Raw genomic sequence first — 18,783 nt, forward strand, 5'->3', positions numbered from 1 at the left:
AAACAAAAAAAAACTGATATAATATGAGGATTGGGTTGTTATACAGGACAAAAAATGTCACAGGACAATCTTTAATTTTAAAAAACAAAAGGGCAATGAAAAAAAAGCAATCTTAAAAGCCACCATATATCGATTCTGAAATAAAAGGTGTTTCCTACAACTTTTGATCCACCCTGTATTTGGTTATGTGCTGAATATTAAAGGTGGTACTGAGGCTATATGTAGAATTTGTTGAATCCATAAATCTACAGATTATTTTTAAACACAAAATCAGAATGATGTGTTTGAAAAGTTGATTATGTATCGTAATATGTCTTAAAAATGCCCAGTTAGGTTTTCCTCTAATAGAGAAGTGCCCATCTGGTGCATTGTATGTGATATAGTGCGGTAAAGAGTGTCCCTACATGTGTGAGAATGTGGGGAAAGACTGTAATGGTGGAAGCTGCAGAACATGTGATGGGTGCCCTTTATGTGCCCCAAAAATATGATAAACCAAACATTCACTACAGGAGTCTTTATGGTAAATATGCTCCTCTTAGATACCCTTCTGAGTAAGACAACATGATGACGTGTCCTTGCAATGGAGACAGAAGAAATGCTGAAGAAGATAAGATGCCCAACAGTTCCCTATAACATATCCTCTGAGGCATGCTTTCCTAAAGAAGGTGTATGAGTCTAAAATAATAAAAAAAAAGTTCCCACAGATTGTAGAATTTACTCCCAAACCTAATTAAATTACAATGTACCGCTGAAAATAAATTAGATTTAAAAAAAAGGAATTTAGCTATAATTTTGATAGAAAATGCACTGTCTCTTGGCTTAGATAACACTAGGACAATATTTTTTTTGATGTTAAAAGAAAACTTCTATAAACTATTATATCAGTGTTCTCAAGTCTCACGCTTTGAGCGTGTGACACATGCACCTCAGCGAGTTCAACAACTGAACAACTGAAGAAGAACTGCGCGCAAACTACTTCAAAGTTTCTACACTCATTATGACACTTTGTAGTTTTATGAATACAGACTGTAGTCCTGTTTTTCTGCTTACTATAATATCCTTCTTTCCCTCTGTTCTTCTCTGATCAGGACCCCACAGAAAAGACCACCACAGAGCAGCTTTTATTACAGTAGTGTTCTCAGTTCTCAGCACTGCAGTGTGTGTTGTGCAGGTACATAGTTTAGACACAGCAGTGCTTCTGGAGTTTTTAAACACTGTGTTCACTCACTACCCACTCCTTTTAGACACTCCTACCTCGATGCTCCACCTGTAAAAAAGACATCTCTAGTCACAAGAGATCTTCATCAGTGGACACAAGTCACTGTCCACAGGGGATATAACACACAGTGGATAATAAAGTAGGCAGAGAAACAGAAGGACTGCATTGTTAATTATAACAAAGTGCCCATATAAGATCAGTGGAAGTGAAGAAAATACTTAATGTGTGAAGAAATGTGTGATTGGACTGTGTATAATAGTCAGCTCTATCTGGAGCCTGTTGATGCAACTACATTTCAAAATACACAGCATACATTATTGATACATTATTGATTATGTTGTGAATCAATTGATTGTTTTAAGAGTGGGTGCTCAACATTATCTCTTGGATTCTTTTAATAAGCTGGACATTTACAAAGAGTCACCAGCTCAAAAAATGATCTATAGCTCTACTATACACACCGATTCCTCACCACGCAGCAGTTTCCATGGGAACAACCTACAAAAAGGCAAGCAGGCTGTCTGCGAGTATTCAGCATGAGGCAGCCATCCTACCTGGGGTATGCCAGAGAAGCACTAGCCTGTGTGTGTGTGTTCAATTTTCTGGTAAAATTATATTACAATGAACAGCTCTTTCACCAAGGACAGACAGGAAACCTGGTCAGCAGCTTCTGCTGAGGATTCTTCAGGCCCATGGTGATTGGAGGTTTATCGTGTTCAGGAGCATCACACAGCATCTAATGACACTGATCTATGATCAGTATCAACAATTAAATGGAGTGAAAAATAACCCAGCACCTTCAGAAACACTAAATGGAAACACACTTCCATTAGATGATTGTTAAAGGACCTTCAATGACGCAAATATTATGCTCTTGTAAAATAGAAATAATACTGCCAATGACTGTGTGCAAGACACTGACAGCAGAAGACACCCTCAACAAAACGTGACTGGACATTGTGTTAACATGTACTAACATTCTCTTCCTTTGCAGTAAGGGCTCGGTTACGCAAGTGGGCTGTGAGTCACTGCTGTAAGGGGTTCTCTGTCGAAACAATAGCATTATGTTCTGCTTTCCACCGCCAGATGGGGCCCATGAAGCCTCCTACAGTGTAAACCGAAAGCTGTGTTTTTTGTTGCATATTCAGCACAAATTCAATCACATTTGGAATATATATATATTTTGTTGTAATCTGGTAGTGCATGCTGTTATCTACAGAATATAATGGTTTACCAGGAGGCAATATTAGCCCTATCAGGACAGAAAAGCATTACATCCTGCAGCATGAAAAACATAAAGTCCCTCCACATCAGAAAACTGTTCTTAAAATATTTAGTTGGTGACATTTGCTGTATTTCACAATCCTGGTGTAGCTAAAAAAACACATCAATCAGTTATTCATTGACACCATACTCTTATTACCTCTCTGTTCTCAAAGATGGATATGACAAAAGAGGTTTAAATGACACTGCTCTTCATTACCCATATCAAAAGAGCTGTCCATCTCTATTAATGGGCAGCCTAACTGAGAGAAGCCATTTGATATGGAAAGCAATAATTATCTAGGTGGCCCAGGGAGGGATGGAATTCATTAATTTTCTCATTATGCATAAATTGATATTAGATCAAACGGATACATATGAATCAATTGTCCAAGCGATGATGTGCAAAAAGCATCAAAGCTGCAGTGAGAGGTAAATGACAAGAGAGAAATGCATAATTTACAATTATTTTATGTATTTTATTGTTTTTGTTACTTTTGTACAAAAAGAGCAAATTTGGCATACAGATACATTCACTTGTCACAGTATTTTTGTTGCTTTTGTGGTTTTAAATGCCAGATGGAAATCTTTATTTCTTAAGAACAGATGAGTGAAGAACTCCCTCACTACTTCCTCTGCAATTATTTCACCAGCCATACTTTCTCTTTCATTCTCACCATTTTTTCAACTCGTACTAAAACCCACAAAAAAGTTCCATCCAAATGGATACCCTATGAATAGAAAAAAAAGCAAACTAGCATGCAATAGCCCTATTCAGACTGGATTCATTTATTAGAATGATGCTTCTAATACATCTTTTTTTTAATTATTGAATTACCACAGGACAAGTTTATTACCCAAATGTTTACATAAGGTCACATGATTCTGCACCATTCCATTGTGGGATCCTAAAGATTAAAGAGACAGTGGCTCTTACTGCAGTCTGGAGTGAAACAAAGTTCCAACAGTAATTTGATTTAATTCTCAAGCTGCGATTTTGGAAACTCAGTATCTGGTAAAAGGTTTCTCTTACGAATAAACTCAGAGACTAAATACTGCACACAGCAGCAATGCAAGGGGACATCTGCCTAGAAAAACACTCATCTGAATCTGAACAAAACTAAAATTTAACAGAACACCTCAGAGTGCAGTGATGATAAGCAGTAAATCAGCCCTTATTTTTCTGAAGAGGAGAGAGAAAAACACTAAGTTGAGCTCTATACAGATGGGATTGTATTCACATGTGGTCTTGGGGTCGTTTTCACAGGAGCACCTTTCTCTCCTCCACCACAGTTTAGTGGTCTGTTTATTTTAGGCCATCCAGGCACACATCCTTCTGGTTTCCAGGTACATGTGGCTTTTCTATGGAAGTAAAAAGGTTTGGCAGCTGCTACCAACGCATTTAGGGATCGACATTGCGCATATCCATCGAAAATTCTCCACTAGAATTGTGAAACAAAAATAAAAACCAATTCTTTGTTTATTCACTCACATGACCACGTTATGTAAACATTCATGTACTAAACTCTCTTATTTTAAGGTAATTTTATTGCCACCTGAATGTGAGTTTTATCACGGAGAACACATGTTAAAATACAGATGTCCCCCAAAGAATCCAGTCCTAACAGGGCTATGGTCAATCCGGACAGAAATAAAATCACAGAGGAGCCCCCATTAAAAAGAGAGATTCCATGTAAATTTATTTCCGTCCGAATAGAGCTAAAGACAACTTTTGTCAATAAGCTTCGAGTACTTTGAAGGAGGAGAATGGCTTGACGAAGTGATAGTCCAGATTGCCACAGTGTGGGCACTGCTGTACATTGCTGTACTCAGAGAAATACTGCATGCCCACTCGGACGTCAATGACAGGCTTTCCACAGTGCTTGCAGTTCAGTCTGGCCTGCGAGAACACAGAAAGAGGTGACACCATTTCAACAGAACATTGATTTGAATATTCTGACACTTTCTGAGCTGCTGTGTTTTGCAGCAAGGCAAATAAAGCCAACCATTACCTGATTTTAAATGAATTTAATTGATGAATTAATTTTCATCAATTAAATTTGCTTCTCTTTTAGAGCCATGATTCTTCTTACATCTCTATTTAAATACATCTTAACATTCAACATTTGTAGTAGCACGCTGAAGGAGCAATCCATGCCAAATATGTAAATTTTTCATCATTAATATAATGTGAAGGTCAGCAAATCTTTTATAGCAAGGAAACACTTGTATTGAATCAGTACACATGATGGTGGTTTGGGATAAGGAACTGAAACCCACAAGGCTGAACTAAACTTCTTAAAAAATAAAAAAAAAGCACACCAACATCAGACAGTTGCAACTCTGGAATTATTTCCTTATATATTATTACAGAGAATCCTCATGTGACAATTTGGTCAGCTAGGAATGTTATGATTGGTAGTCAGTACCCAACACTGATTCTGTGCATTAAGTCTCGTCTAAAATATTTTTTGAATATCGTGAACAAGGTTATAACCTGAAATATCGTGCCGTATCACCCACCCCTAATTATCACATCAGGGAACTACATTTTTCTGTTTTTAGCAAAAGAAAAATCAAACTGTTCTTATTTGCCGCTATATATCTACTAGAGACAGATTATATCGGTCCAGTATCATTTATTTTACTTTAATCCTGGATACATGGAGAAATTTGGAGTGCATTGTCATTATCATTAAATTCTGAATCATTGATTCTGTTACAAATCTGATAAATGTTTTGTATTTCAGTTAGGGGTGTGCAATGAGTATGCAATAATAAAATTGTATTTTCATTTTGTTGCAGTAGTGTATTCTTGATTTTTTTTTTTATTTAGTGTTTTGTCATATCACTAATCTCTTTCGTTATCACGAAAATACCATGAAATATTAGAATATTATTTTACGGCCATATCGCCCACCCCTATATACCACAGAAATGTTTTACATTATGGTGTTACAGTTTAAGCACTTGTTAGAAAAATAAAGAGTTTTTTGGGGGTATAGGACAATGCAAAACAAATCAACTTAATGATGGAATAGCTTTTCTATTGCAGTGCCCAGCTGCCTAAAAAATATAAAAGGAATAATAGAAATAACCTAGGTGTAATAAATAACATCATTATTACAAAAACAGTGGCATATGGGTTCCCAATGTTTAAAACAAATAATACTAATGGTATTAAACTAACTTAACTTTAGAACAAGAATAGCACTGATCTGGTACCTAGCATCAAGTTCAACATTGAAAATTAACCATGAAGTGCGATCTAGCTATTTCTATATGTCAGTATCAGCTTCCTTTCTTAAAGACTGATCAGTGTTTGAACTACTGACCTAAACCATGCTGTAAGCAGGTAAAACCCAACAGAGTTTGTAGTAGATAGTCAGAGGAGACGGATGATTGGAGCTAGGTGCTTCTCATTTTTAGAAAATCACAGAGGATAAAGTCACTGCTCATGAGCTATCATAGTGTTAGCCTCAACAAGCTAAAGCTAATGTTTGCCTATTTAAGCAAAATTCAGAAACAGTAATGGTAACATTTAAGAGGTTCTGAAGATTTTGACGGAACTCGCTCACCCTGAACTGATCTGTATTTGAGTTGTTCTTTTATTCTGAATGCTCTATGACACCATTTGCATACTGATTCTTGATCTTCTCGACATTATTCCCCCCGTTATGGTTACTTTCCTTACTCTTCATCCCCCTAAACATGAAGAGGTATTATGCTGCTCCTTTCAGTTCCAAGGGAGTCACAATTTAACTTACTTTAGACACCAGTAGTTTCAGTTCCTTTAAATACCACAGAAACCTAGTACTGTCATACTGTCATAGACCAAAGTATTGGTTTTCATGACATCCCTTAAGTCAACACCTTCCCATTTTACTATAAAAACTCTGACCATTAAAGATTAAAATAAAAATAAAATGAATGAAAATTCACGTAAGGGAAAGCAGACCAACCACTGTGTCTATTCTTATTACAAGTTACACCTGGTCCATCTGTTAGCCAGAAGCTACAGTGGGTACAGAAAATATTCAGACCCCTTTAAATGTTTCACTCTGTTTCATTGCAGCCATTAGCTATAATCAAAAAGGTTTATTTTACTTCTCATTAATGTACACTCAGCACCCCATCATGACAGGAAAAAACAAAATTATAGAAATTTGTGCAAATTTATTAAAAAAGAAAGACACACATTGTCACATGGTCAGAAGTATTTAGACCTATCGCTCAGTATTCAGCACCCTGAAGCACACTTTTGACCTCATACAGACATGAGTCTTCTTGGGAATGATGCAACAAGTTTTTCACACCTGGATTTGCGGATCCTCTGCCATTCATCCCTGCAGATCCTCTCCAGTTCCGTCAGGTTTGGATGGTGAACGTTGGTGGAAAGCCATTTTTCTGACAGAGTTGTTCTGAAGCCACTCCTTTGTTATTTTAGCTGGGTGTTTAGGATCATTGTCTTGTTGGAAGGTGAATCTTCGGCCCAGTCTGTTTGTAAGAGGTTTTCTTCCAGGATATCTCTGTACTGTGGCCACATTCATCCTTTCTACAATTACAATCAGACGACCTGTCCCTGCAGCTGATAAACACCCCCATAGCATGATGCTGCCACCACCATATTTCACTTTTGGGGTTGTATTGGGCAGGTGATGAGCAGTGCCTGGTTTTCTCCACACATACCACTTAGAATTAACACCTAAATATTCAATCTTTTTCTCATCAGAGCAGAGAATTTTATTTCTCATAGTCTGGGACTCCTTCATGTGGGCTTTCATATGTCTTGCATCTCCCTCCTGCATCTCTGTAGCTCAGCCACAGTGATCTTTGGGTTCTTCTTTACCTCTTTCACCAAGCCTCTTCTGCTCAGTTTGTCTGGATGGCCAGGTCTAGGAAGAGTTCTGGTCGTCCCAAACGTTTTCCATTTAAGGATTATGGAGGCCACAGTGCTCTTAGGAACCTTGCGTGCTGCAGAAATTATTTTGTAACCTTGGCCAGATCTGTGCTTTGCCTCAATTCTGTCTCTGAGCTTCTTAGACAGTTCCTTCAACCTCATGACTCATATGCTCCGACCTGCACTGTGAGCTGTGAGCTCTTATATACGCAGGTGTGTGCCTTTCCTAATCAATCAGTTTAATAAACACAGCTGGACTCAAGTAAAGGAGTAGAATCATCTCAAGAGGATCAGAAGAAATTAACAGCATGTGATTTAAATATGAGTGTCACAGCAAAGTGTCTGAATATTTATGATTGTGATATTTCAATCTCTCTTTTTTAATAAATTTGCAAAATTTCTGCATTATTTTAGCAAATGGCTACAATGAAACAAAGAGCAAAACTTTTTAGGGGGTCTGAATACTTTCCGTACCCACTGTAAATGTCGGTGCTGCTCTCATCAACATTCAGAGATTTATCTTTCTCAGTACACAGATAGCATCACCAGTAAAGCTGTTAGCATTAAAGACATTATAAAAAAATATTCACACCAGATCATAATAATTGCAAAAATATATACCAACAAATCATAGGACATGTATCTATATTCATAATTTAATAAAACACCTTAAATTTAACAATAGTGAATAGCATTATAAACACTACATACCTGGCAACAAGGTGAAGCAGCCAGAATGTCATATGTATACATCGTGCCCAGTTGGTGCCAGCTTCCGTCCCATCGAGATTTGCACTTTATACACACGATTTTGTGCACTCCCTCCAGACAGTCCACACAGATAGCATACAGGTGCATGAGCCTCCCTTCAGAAACATGAGATTTATAGGATTATAGGAACTGTAAACATAATATTACTCAATTTATGAAACTTTTTCTGTTTATAGCTTCATAATATTAACCATATTTCCTGCCTCTGATCAAAGAAGTAAATTATAAAAATACAACACATCAGGCATCACTATGTGGTAACATTTATGCCACACAGGTAAAGATTAAAAGCTTCTCCAAATGTCCCTGGTGCAATATTTCCAACAATGTTTCACCCTGCATTACAGTCAGTGTGATTCACTTTTCCCATTTATTCCATTTTATGACCACACATGACTTGATTATTTAGGCACCCCAGGGCTAAGAACCCAACAGACACTCACTGTTCTCCAATCTGGCTCATCCGCTGTGTGAATTTTCATCTCGTTCTAAACGTAATGGAACCCATAATAACAACTAGATTGCAGTTCCTGCAGAAACTGCGAGTGTGATTGCAGTGCTGGCTGGTATCTGCCATGGTGTTGCTAAGGTGTTGCTAAGTGGTTGCTAAGGTGTTGCTATCGTATCCAGGCTGGTTGCTAAGGTGTTGCTAAGTGGTTGCTAGGTGGTTGCTAAGGTGTTGCAATGGTATCTGGGGTGGTTGCTAAGGTGTTGCTAGGTGGTTGCTAGGCGGTTGCTAAGGTGTTGCTATGGTATCCGGGGTGGTTGCTAAGGTGTTGCTAGGTGGTTGCTAAGGTGTTGCTATGGTATATGGGATGGTTGCTAAGGTGTTACTAGGTGGTTGCTAGGGTGTTGCTAGGCGGTTGCTAAGGTGTTGCTATGGTATCCGGGGTGTTTGCTAAGGTGTTGCTAGGTGGTTGCTAGGTGGTTGCTAGGGTGTTGCTAGGCGGTTGCTAACGTGTTGCTATGGTATCCGGGGTGGTTGCTAAGGTGTTGCTAGGTGGTTGCTAGGTGGTTGCTAAGGTGTTGCTAGGCGGTTGCTAAGGTATTGCTAGGCGGTTGCTAAGGTGTTGCTATGGTATCCGGGGTGGTTGCTAAGTTGTTGCTAGGTGGTTGCTAAGGTGTTGCTATGGTATCCGCGGTGGTTGCTAAGGTGTTGCTAGGTGGTTGCTAGGTGGTTGCTAGGTTGTTGCTAGGTGGTTGCTAGGCGGTTGCTAAGGTGTTGCTATGGTATCCGGGGTGGTTGCTAAGGTGTTGCTAAGTGGTTGCTAGGTGGTTGCTAAGGTGTTGCTAGGCGGTTGCTAAGGTGTTGCTATGGTATCCAGGGTGGTTGCTAAGGTGTTGCTAGGTGGTTGCTAGGGTGTTGCTAGGCGGTTGCTAAGGTGTTGCTATGGTATCCGGGGTGGTTGCTAAGGTGTTGCTAGGTGGTTGCTAAGGTGTTGCTAGGCGGTTGCTAAGGTGTTGCTATGGTATCCGGGGTGGTTGCTAAGGTGTTGCTAGGTGGTTGCTAGGGTGTTGCTAGGCGGTTGCTAAGGTGTTGCTATGGTATCCGGGGTGTTTGCTAAGGTGTTGCTAGGTGGTTGCTAGGGTGTTGCTAGGCGGTTGCTAAGGTGTTGCTATGGTATCCGGGGTGGTTGCTAAGGTGTTGCTAGGTGGTTGCTAGGGTGTTGCTAGGCGGTTGCTAAGGTGTTGCTATGGTATCCGGGGTGGTTGCTAAGGTGTTGCTAGGTGGTTGCTAGGTGGTTGCTAGGGTGTTGCTAGGCGGTTGCTAAGGTGTTGCTATGGTATCCGGGGTGGTTGCTAAGGTGTTGCTAGGTGGTTGCTAGGTGGTTGCTAGGGTGTTGCTAGGCAGTTGCTAAGGTGTTGCTAGGCGGTTGCTAAGGTGTTGCTAGGCGGTTGCTAAGGTGTTGCTATGGTATCCGGGGTGGTTGCTAAGGTGTTGCTAGGTGGTTGCTAGGGTGTTGCTAGGCGGTTGCTAAGGTGTTGCTATGGTATCCGGGGTGGTTGCTAAGGTGTTGCTAGGTGGTTGCTAGGTGGTTGCTAGGGTGTTGCTAGGCGGTTGCTAAGGTGTTGCTATGGTATCCGGGATGGTTGCTAAGGTGTTGCTAGGTGGTTGCTAGGTGGTTGCTAGGGTGTTGCTAGGCGGTTGCTAAGGTGTTGCTATGGTATCCGGGGTGGTTGCTAAGGTGTTGCTAGGTGGTTGCTAGGGTGTTGCTAGGCGGTTGCTAAGGTGTTGCTATGGTATCCGGGGTGGTTGCTAAGGTGTTGCTAGGTGGTTGCTAGGTGGTTGCTAGGGTGTTGCTAGGCGGTTGCTAAGGTGTTGCTATGGTATCCGGGGTGGTTGCTAAGGTGTTGCTAGGTGGTTGCTAGGTGGTTGCTAGGGTGTTGCTAGGCGGTTGCTAAGGTGTTGCTATGGTATCCAGGGTGGTTGCTAAGGTGTTGCTAGGTGGTTGCTAGGGTGTTGCTAGGCGGTTGCTAGGCGGTTGCTAAGGTGTTGCTATGGTATCCAGGGTGGTTGCTATGGTGTTTCTAGGTGGTTGCTAGGTGATGTATATGCATAAATTAGATTAAATGGTGTTTGCACGTTGCTACGCAACGTGCAAATACATCAATCAGCTATGCACGCTAGGTTGCTCTGGCCGTTCGGGGGTGTCCAAACTTTTGACCCGTGGCTCCATTACACACAGTACTGGGGGGCCGGGGTGTCCAAACTTTTGACCCGTGGCTCCATTACACACAGTACTGGGGGGCCGGGGTGTCCAAACTTTTGACCTAATGCTGTTTTATCCCATAGCTGCTCCATACACTCACAGTACTGGAGTTCTAGCTACCTGTCCTTCGATCTAGCTGCCGTCCTCCGATTGGCCCCATTCATTCCAATGGGGCCACTTCGTACGACATTCGTACGAAATCCGTACGTCGTAACTTTTCGTAACGCATATTTTCGGAAAGAGCTCAATAAGTTCTACAGGTCCTCAATTGGTTTCATCTTAGTATTTCAAAAATTGCGACGTCCACGGACGTGCAAAGTTCTGCCCATTCATTTTCTATGGGCAAAAAAACGCGTACTTACGAAGTTTTTACGAAAAACGTAAGTCCGATCGGAAAGCTGTATACAAGCCCACCATTCCCGATATGGACGCACGTTTTCTCTTTTGAACGAAGTCGATATTTCGAAAACTGCGGCACTAGTTAACCGGACAAAAAACAGGTGGAATAATAATAATAACTAGATTGCAGTTCCTGCAGAAACTGCGAGTGTGATTGCAGTGCTGGCTGGTATCTGCTAAGGTGTTGCTAGGTGGTTGCTAAGGTGTTGCTAGGTGGTTGCTAAGGTGTTGCTATGGTATCCGGGGTGGTTGCTAAGGTGTTGCTAGGTGGTTGCTAGGTGGTTGCTAAGTTGTTGCTAGGCGGTTGCTAAGGTGTTGCTATGGTATCCGGGGTGGTTGCTAAGGTGTTGCTAGGTGGTTGCTAGGTGGTTGCTAAGGTGTTGCTAGGCGGTTGCTAAGGTGTTGCTATGGTATCCCGGGTGGTTGCTAAGGTGTTCCTAGGTGGTTGCTAGGTGGTTGCTAGGGTGTTGCTAGGCGGTTGCTAAGGTGTTGCTATGGTATCCGGGGTGGTTGCTAAGGTGTTGCTAGGTGGTTGCTAGGGTGTTTCTAGGCGGTTGCTAAGGTGTTGCTATGGTATCCGGGGTGGTTGCTAAGGTGTTGCTAGGTGGTTGCTAGGTGGTTGCTAGGGTGTTGCTAGGCGGTTGCTAAGGTTTTGCTATGGTATCCGGGGTGGTTGCTAAGGTGTTGCTAGGTGATTGCTAGGTGGTTGCTAGGGTGTTGCTAGGCGGTTGCTAAGGTGTTGCTATGGTATCCGGGGTGGTTGCTAAGGTGTTGCTAGGTGGTTGCTAGGTGGTTGCTAGGGTGTTGCTAGGCGGTTGCTAAGGTGTTGCTATGGTATCCGGGGTGGTTGCTAAGGTGTTGTTAGGTGGTTGCTAGGTGGTTGCTAGGGTGTTGCTAGGCGGTTGCTAAGGTGTTGCTATGGTATCCGGGGTGGTTGCTAAGGTGTTGCTAGGTGGTTGCTAGGTGGTTGCTAGGGTGTTGCTAGGCGGTTGCTAAGGTGTTGCTATGGTATCCGGGGTGGTTGCTAAGGTGTTGCTAGGTGGTTGCTAGGTGGTTGCTAGGGTGTTGCTAGGCGGTTGCTAAGGTGTTGCTATGGTATCCGGGGTGGTTGCTAAGGTGTTGCTAGATGGTTGCTAGGTGGTTGCTATGGTGTTGCTAGGCAGTTGCTAAGGTGTTGCTATGGTATCCAGGGTGGTTGCTTTGGTGTTGCTAAGTGGTTGGTAGGTCACTACTAAGCAGTTGCTAGGTGGTTGCTAAGGTGTTGCTATGGTATCCGGGGTGGTTGCTATGGTGTTTCTAAGGTGTTGCTAGGTGATGTATATGCATAAATGTGATTAAATGGTGTTTGCACGTTGCTACGCAACGTGCAAATACATCAATCAGCTATGCACGCTAGGTTGCTCTGGCCGTTCGGGGGTGTCCAAACTTTTGACCCGTGGCTCCATTACACACAGTACTGGGGGGCCGGGGTGTCCAAACTTTTGACCCATGGCTCCATTACACACAGTACTGGGGGGCCGGGGTGTCCAAACTTTTGACCTAATGCTGTTTTATCCCATAGCTGCTCCATTACACACAGTACTGGAGTTCTAGCTACCTGTCCTTCGATCTAGCTGCCGTCCTCCGATTGGCCCCATTCATTCCAATGGGGCCACTTCGTACGACAATCGTACGAAATCCGTTCGACGTAACTTTTCGTAACACATATTTTCGGAAAGAGCTCAATAAGTTCTACAGGTCCTCAATTGGTTTCATCTTCGTATTTCAAAAATTGCGACGTCCACGGGCGTGCAAAGTTCTGCCCATTCATTTTCAATGGGCAAAAAATCGCGTACTTACGAAGTTTTTACGAAAAACGTAAGTCCGATCGGAAAGCTGTATACAAGCCCACCATTCCCGATATGGACGCACGTTTTCTCTTTTGAACGAAGTCGATATTTCGAAAACTGCGGCACTAGTTAACCGGACAAAAAACAGGTGGAATAATAATAATAATAATAATAATAAGAAGAAGAAGAATAAGACTTAAGAAGATCAATACTGTGATTGCATTACTGCAATCACACTAATAAGAATAAGACTTAAGAAGAACAATACTGTGATTGCATTACTGCAATCACACTAATTAATTGTGATGACAATAACAGTGCTCAGTGCTACAGAAGTGCTTATGCTGAATGTGATTGCTATTTAGAAAACTAACATCATTTGATCTAATATGATTTGACTGGTGTCTGGTTCATTTATTTGAATAAATCATCTTACACTTAATGAAAAGTACATTGTTCGGTCCAATATTAAATCGTTTATAAATCACAGAAGTTTCCACTATTATGAAACTAATTTAACAAAAAATAAATGAAACATTTGCTAGGATTCTGTAAACAATCTTTTCTGACACAGAAAAAGGTTTTCCATAAAAATAATTTAAAGGTTAAATAAAAACTCTTATTATATATTACCGTTCCTCCCCATGTATAAGTAAGCCTGTCTTTTTTAAGCTGCCTAACATTGAGAACAAAGCTTTAATTAATGAATGTACAATGACTTGACACCAAAACTGTACAAAGAAAATTACATTTAGCTAACTAGGTAACCTTTTGTTGATCCAAACATATTTCACATTTTAAATAAATCCAAAAATATATATAAAAAAAAAAAAACACTGCATTTTTTGTTCTTTATAACATTTAGCTGTTACTGTAAAAAAAATAGCTAGATTCTTTAATGTAACAAGTGATTACAAACATGTGAACAGTAGGGTATTTTATACTTATCAGTTTTATTTTACAGTGGTAATGAAAGTACAGCTCTGCATCATATGTAACTGTGTCTATAAACAGAAATAAATTACATTAAGAAATAAAGTACATTAGTTAAGACTCTCACCTTGTAAGTGGCACGGCACGTCATACTCAATCTCTTCGTGACGTGAGGGACTAAGGAAGAGCGTCCCGTCCACCAGGGGAAACTGCTCAAATATGGGCAGTGTGCGGTGGCACAGAGCACAGTGGACCACGTTGCGGTGGCTGGCACTCAACGCTGACAGGATGAACTTTCTCAGGTCCTCACCCTGGCCGGCCTGCGCGTCGTCCTCCATGCGCACATGGTAGGTGTTGAGCTTGTGGCGGGGGATGTGTGCCAGCAGCTCAGAGAGGTCCAGCCTCCGCAGGAACTGCACAGGGTTATCTCCTGCTGCAAGACGGGGCAGGCACAGGCCTGCAGCCGCCACCGCTGCGCCATGGTCGGGATGAGCACCCCCACGAGTGGTCAAAATGTGCTTCCGGCCACCCTCCATGTGGACTGCACTCTTCAAGAACTCGCCCAGATGCCGGGAGCTGCGAGGGCCTCCAGCTTGCTGAGGTGAGAAGAAGGAGAACCCAGAGGGAGGTGACTGACCAGGAGAATCACAGGCTGCACCCATGTGGCATCTCTCCTGAGAGTTCTGCCGCTCCATAGACTGGCGACGAGAGAGCTCCTGGTTGGAGCCCCGGTGTGCCAGTTTACTGGACGACTTCCCTTTCTTGGGCTCCTCAGAAGACTCCCCACTGCACCCGCCAGAGGCACCTGCTTCCCTGGACTTGGCGCCACTCTTTTCCGGCAGCACTTTCTTCTTGCGGTCATCCTGCATCCGCTTGACCTGGTACCAGTCCGTGTCCTTCTTTAGGTGGCCCTGTCCACAGCGGCACGAGCAGAAGCGGAAGGCCAGGTCGTAGCCCTTTTTGGTCCACATGTTCTGCCGGCACTGCTTCTCGTTCCAGCTGCGTGCACGGCCAATGCAATTAAACTGTGCCAAGATGCTGCTCTCCCACTCATAGAAGCACTGCAGGTGCATCCAGTTGCCATAAGGGCAGTGCTCACTGTTGCACAGCACCCGCTGGTAGTCGTCTTTCTCCAGGTCAACGGGACGGCCCAGGCTACACACCAGTGGGGTGGCACATGGTGCCTCTACAACACACAACAGAAAACACAGGTAAAGTTTCCCAGAGTAGTTTTTAACTGTGGACAGACAATGCAATTATAACCTGTTAAGTTATCTAATTTCTCTTTTACCCAAATAGACAAACAGTTTAAAAATTGACATACTTATATAACACTTTAAAATTAAAGTATTTTTACCAATTAGCTTCATGGAAACTATAAAAACAATCAACAACAGTCAACGCTGGTTAATGCTGCTTGTGTCGAGTCAAGTGCTCTAAGCAACTGTGCGTGTTCATACCTCTGCCCTTGTGTGTACATGACCCTGCTTTGCTCCTCAGTTTAAGCCGTGAAGGCTTGGAATTTGTGGGCAGAAACACAAGGCTCTGCAATCGAATCACAGCTGCTGTCCGTGCAGCGTGATACCTAGTTACATTTCTCGGGAGGTGTGCATCAGGCTATGTCTTAGATTCGATGCAGAAGTATAAATTTACCTTTATCAAGTATATGAAGATAACGCCATTCAGGTACACAGTGCTAAACTGTTTTCATTGGAATTTTGCTCTGCCTTTAGTATTAAAGGGTAATTTGACAAGCTGTTCTGAAGTCTGAGGACAAGCTGTTTTGAAGAGTGGTTTGGTGTGAAATGCTCTTTTCTATAAAAACTTATTGAGCCAGAATTGAATAAGTATAAAGTATTTATATATGTATAAATGAATGTAAAGATTTCACATGGAAAGTTAATTTGTCATTTGTTCACACACTTTCATTTTCAAGCCATCTGAACTACTAAACATAAATAACTACTAAATTATGCAGAAATTGTAAACAAATTCCAATTTTGCCTTGTTATCTAATAGCATATAAATTGATTTGATATGAGTAGGGTTACAAAGTCAAGAAAGAGAACAACAATCATACTCCCCTATAAAACTGCATTGCCCCCTTTCTATACCCTTTGAATAAATGTTTCACATTTATTGGAATTTGCATTGCACCAATGTGTGTGTCCAATCAAAAAAGGTATCTCCATAACAACAACTTTACAGGAGAGAGAGATGGAGGTCAATGTAAAAAGAGTTTATTTCGGGTGATTTTGAAGAGTTTCTATTGGTCCGTTCATCAAGAACTTTTGACACAGTGTAAAGGACAGTTTAACAGTAATGGAGATACTTGTTTTTTTATCAGACATCATCGATATGGACTTTTACAGTCTTTACAGTGAGTATGATTAAATTAATGTTTATCAGAGTGGATTCGTGTATTTGAAGACTGGTATGAGCAATAACTTTTTTTCGATCTTGAACGATTCATAAATGCATATCTATTAATAGAACACACAGTATGCAATCTGGACGAATTCTAAGAATCAGAGATCTATTCGCGCTAACTCTGTGGGTGATCTGCCTACACAAAGAAAACAGGCATTCAAAGGAACTAAAAAAATATTATGCAACACGCTCGCGGGGACGGGGTGTGTGTTCCTGAGATGCTGTGTAGCTGCGCGTGTCTGTGGGAGTGAGAGTGTGTAGGCCTATATAAGAGAAGAGAGGACACACTGACCCAAATTCATCTGTGAGTTTATAGACTCACTGTGCTCCCTCACACAGTTAACACTGATTCACACACTCACACACAATGGCTGCTGCCCCTGATCTCACATATCTCCGCAGTCAATTTAATATGAACACACACCACAGAGGTCTGGTCAGACTGTAGCTACTGATACCCATCCTAGAGCCTCTCTATACTGAGCCCTGACAGCAGCAGTGAGGATCCCTGAGCTACCCGTGCCGCTCTTTTACCCCGCTCTGCTGCTTTGGGTGAAGAAAGGGAAATGAATCTTTATAATCTGGCCCTTCCGAGCGAGGCCTGCTCAGCGCTGAGGATCAGAGCGGCGTGGAGGAAGCGCTGAGAGACAGGCTAACCCAGCGCCGTGGCCTAACAGCTCACACACTGCACCCCAGCAGCAGCATAGGACGTGCCGAGACCCGCTCAACACACACACACACACAAACACATCCGCGAGCGCGCCTGAGAGAAAGAGAGCGCGCGACAAACGATGAAGATCGAATCCGTTTAATCGAACCGATTCATTTGCACTGTCTGTGTGAATCGAGTCGAGCGCCTGATTCAACAGTTCACTTTCGTTTCAGGTACTTTTCAGTGCACACACAGTCAGCTGCAGTCCACAGAACATGATTTAATCAATTGATTGATTAATGAATTCTGTGGATAGTTAGTGTGTTAGCTGCGTCTCCGAGTTTACCTCGTGAAAGCGTTTTATTTAAGTTGTATTCACTAGATATTCGCTCCCTAACAGGAGTGTAAACACGAAGCTGTTTCGTGCGTAGGCGCCAGAACAGGTTCAGTTCAGAGGGACTCGTGAGTCGATTCGAGTCTCGAGTCTGTTTAGTGGAGAAGAAGTGATTCAGAAAGAAGGACTCGCTCCTGAGTCGGACATGGCCCTGATCGAAGGTGATTTTTCTTTATTTAGTGTGCTGTAGTTAGTAACACATGCGTCCCCTCCACACACACTAACACACACACACCCCGTTCTCCTCTCTCACTCCCCCGCCCGGACACGGGGAAGCCCCCCAGGGCTGTCTCCGTTCCCCCACCTCTGTTGTCGGTCAGCTGGGCTGCTGCAGCTCCCGCTGTCGCTCCGACGGCCCCCTGCGCTCCTCCTCCTCCGCTTGCCGCCGCCGCCGCCGTCGCCGCCGCTGTTGCTGCAGTCGCTGCGGCCGCCGTCGCCGCCGAGGCTCCATTTTCCTGCTCGTCTCCGCTGCTGTTCGTCCGCTTGTTTCTCTTCCCCTTGCCGCTCTTCTGGTTGGGCATAGCGGCCGCCGTGCTCTCGCTCGCTCGTCGAAGAAGCGACCGCCCGTACGTCAGCGGCCGCCGCCAGCCATCGCAGCCCGCTCTTCGCTCGAGTCTGTCGGGGTGGAGACAGAACGCGCCCGCGGAGCCGCTACTGCTCGACCACCGCGGTCCCGAACAGCGAGCTTCCCTCTGACAGCAGACCGAGAGCCATGGCGAAGGCGTGTCCGCTCCGCTTGTTTTGATTCCTGTCTCTGAAGTGGAGATGTCCGACTCATTAAAGAACCGATTCTGTTGAACAGATTCCTTCCTGTAGCGTCCGACTGAATCACATTTTTGAGAAAATGGATAATAAAGTGTTTTTTTAATAGAGCAAAAATATATAGATACAAAACTGCAGCAGTAAAAAGCCCCATAGTATTTCTCACATTCTTGCATTCTGCGAATTTTCTGTAAATCTTACTGAAAGTTTGTAAATTTCCTCTTACAGTTAGTTATCTTCCTCTGTCAAGGATCAGCAGATCGACTGGTTTAATTTGCTCAGTCAAGCCAAAACAGGGCCGGGTGAATTAGGTAAATTTGAATTAAACAGTGCATTCATCTTCAGTGTTTGTTCGATATACTAAACAGTTCAAATGAATCGGTTCATCATCCGTCTCCTCATGCTCTATAAAGAAGGGGGCAAATCAGAGTGCTTTTATATCACCCCTGCCCCCACATAAATTTAGACATTTTATAACCTACCCTTACCTATTCAAAACAACTAGCCAACCTGTGTGTGG

General features: G+C 42.7%; 1 protein-coding gene across 1 annotated transcript; it reads right to left on the reverse strand.

Moving 5' to 3' along the window:
- Positions 1-3,952: 3,952 nt before the first annotated feature.
- Positions 3,953-18,278, reverse strand: heca (hdc homolog, cell cycle regulator). The gene is made up of 4 exons (XM_007245447.4): positions 17,806-18,278; positions 14,153-15,211; positions 8,094-8,248; positions 3,953-4,382 (listed from the first exon to the last, which is right to left on the reverse strand). The coding sequence occupies exons 1-4, from the start codon at positions 18,020-18,022 to the stop codon at positions 4,218-4,220; spliced, it is 1,596 nt and encodes a 531-aa protein (XP_007245509.4). The 5' UTR covers positions 18,023-18,278; the 3' UTR covers positions 3,953-4,217.
- Positions 18,279-18,783: the final 505 nt, after the last annotated feature.

Source organism: Astyanax mexicanus, chromosome 1, assembly GCF_023375975.1.
Source record: "Astyanax mexicanus isolate ESR-SI-001 chromosome 1, AstMex3_surface, whole genome shotgun sequence".
Classification (NCBI taxonomy): Eukaryota; Metazoa; Chordata; class Actinopteri; order Characiformes; family Acestrorhamphidae; genus Astyanax; species Astyanax mexicanus.

What these genes read in the sequence shown, in the direction of transcription:
- heca (XM_007245447.4), bottom strand. Translation starts at nt 18,022, where the DNA reads ATGCCCAACCAGAAGAGCGGCAAGGGGAAGAGAAACAAGCGGACGAAC. An exon ending in CGTGCCGTGCCACTTACAAG is followed by an intron (nt 8,249 to 14,152) that starts GTGAGAGTCTTA and finishes ATGTTTCTGAAG; the next exon opens with GGAGGCTCATGCACCTGTAT. An exon ending in CTGCTTCACCTTGTTGCCAG is followed by an intron (nt 4,383 to 8,093) that starts GTATGTAGTGTT and finishes GTGTTCTCGCAG; the next exon opens with GCCAGACTGAACTGCAAGCA.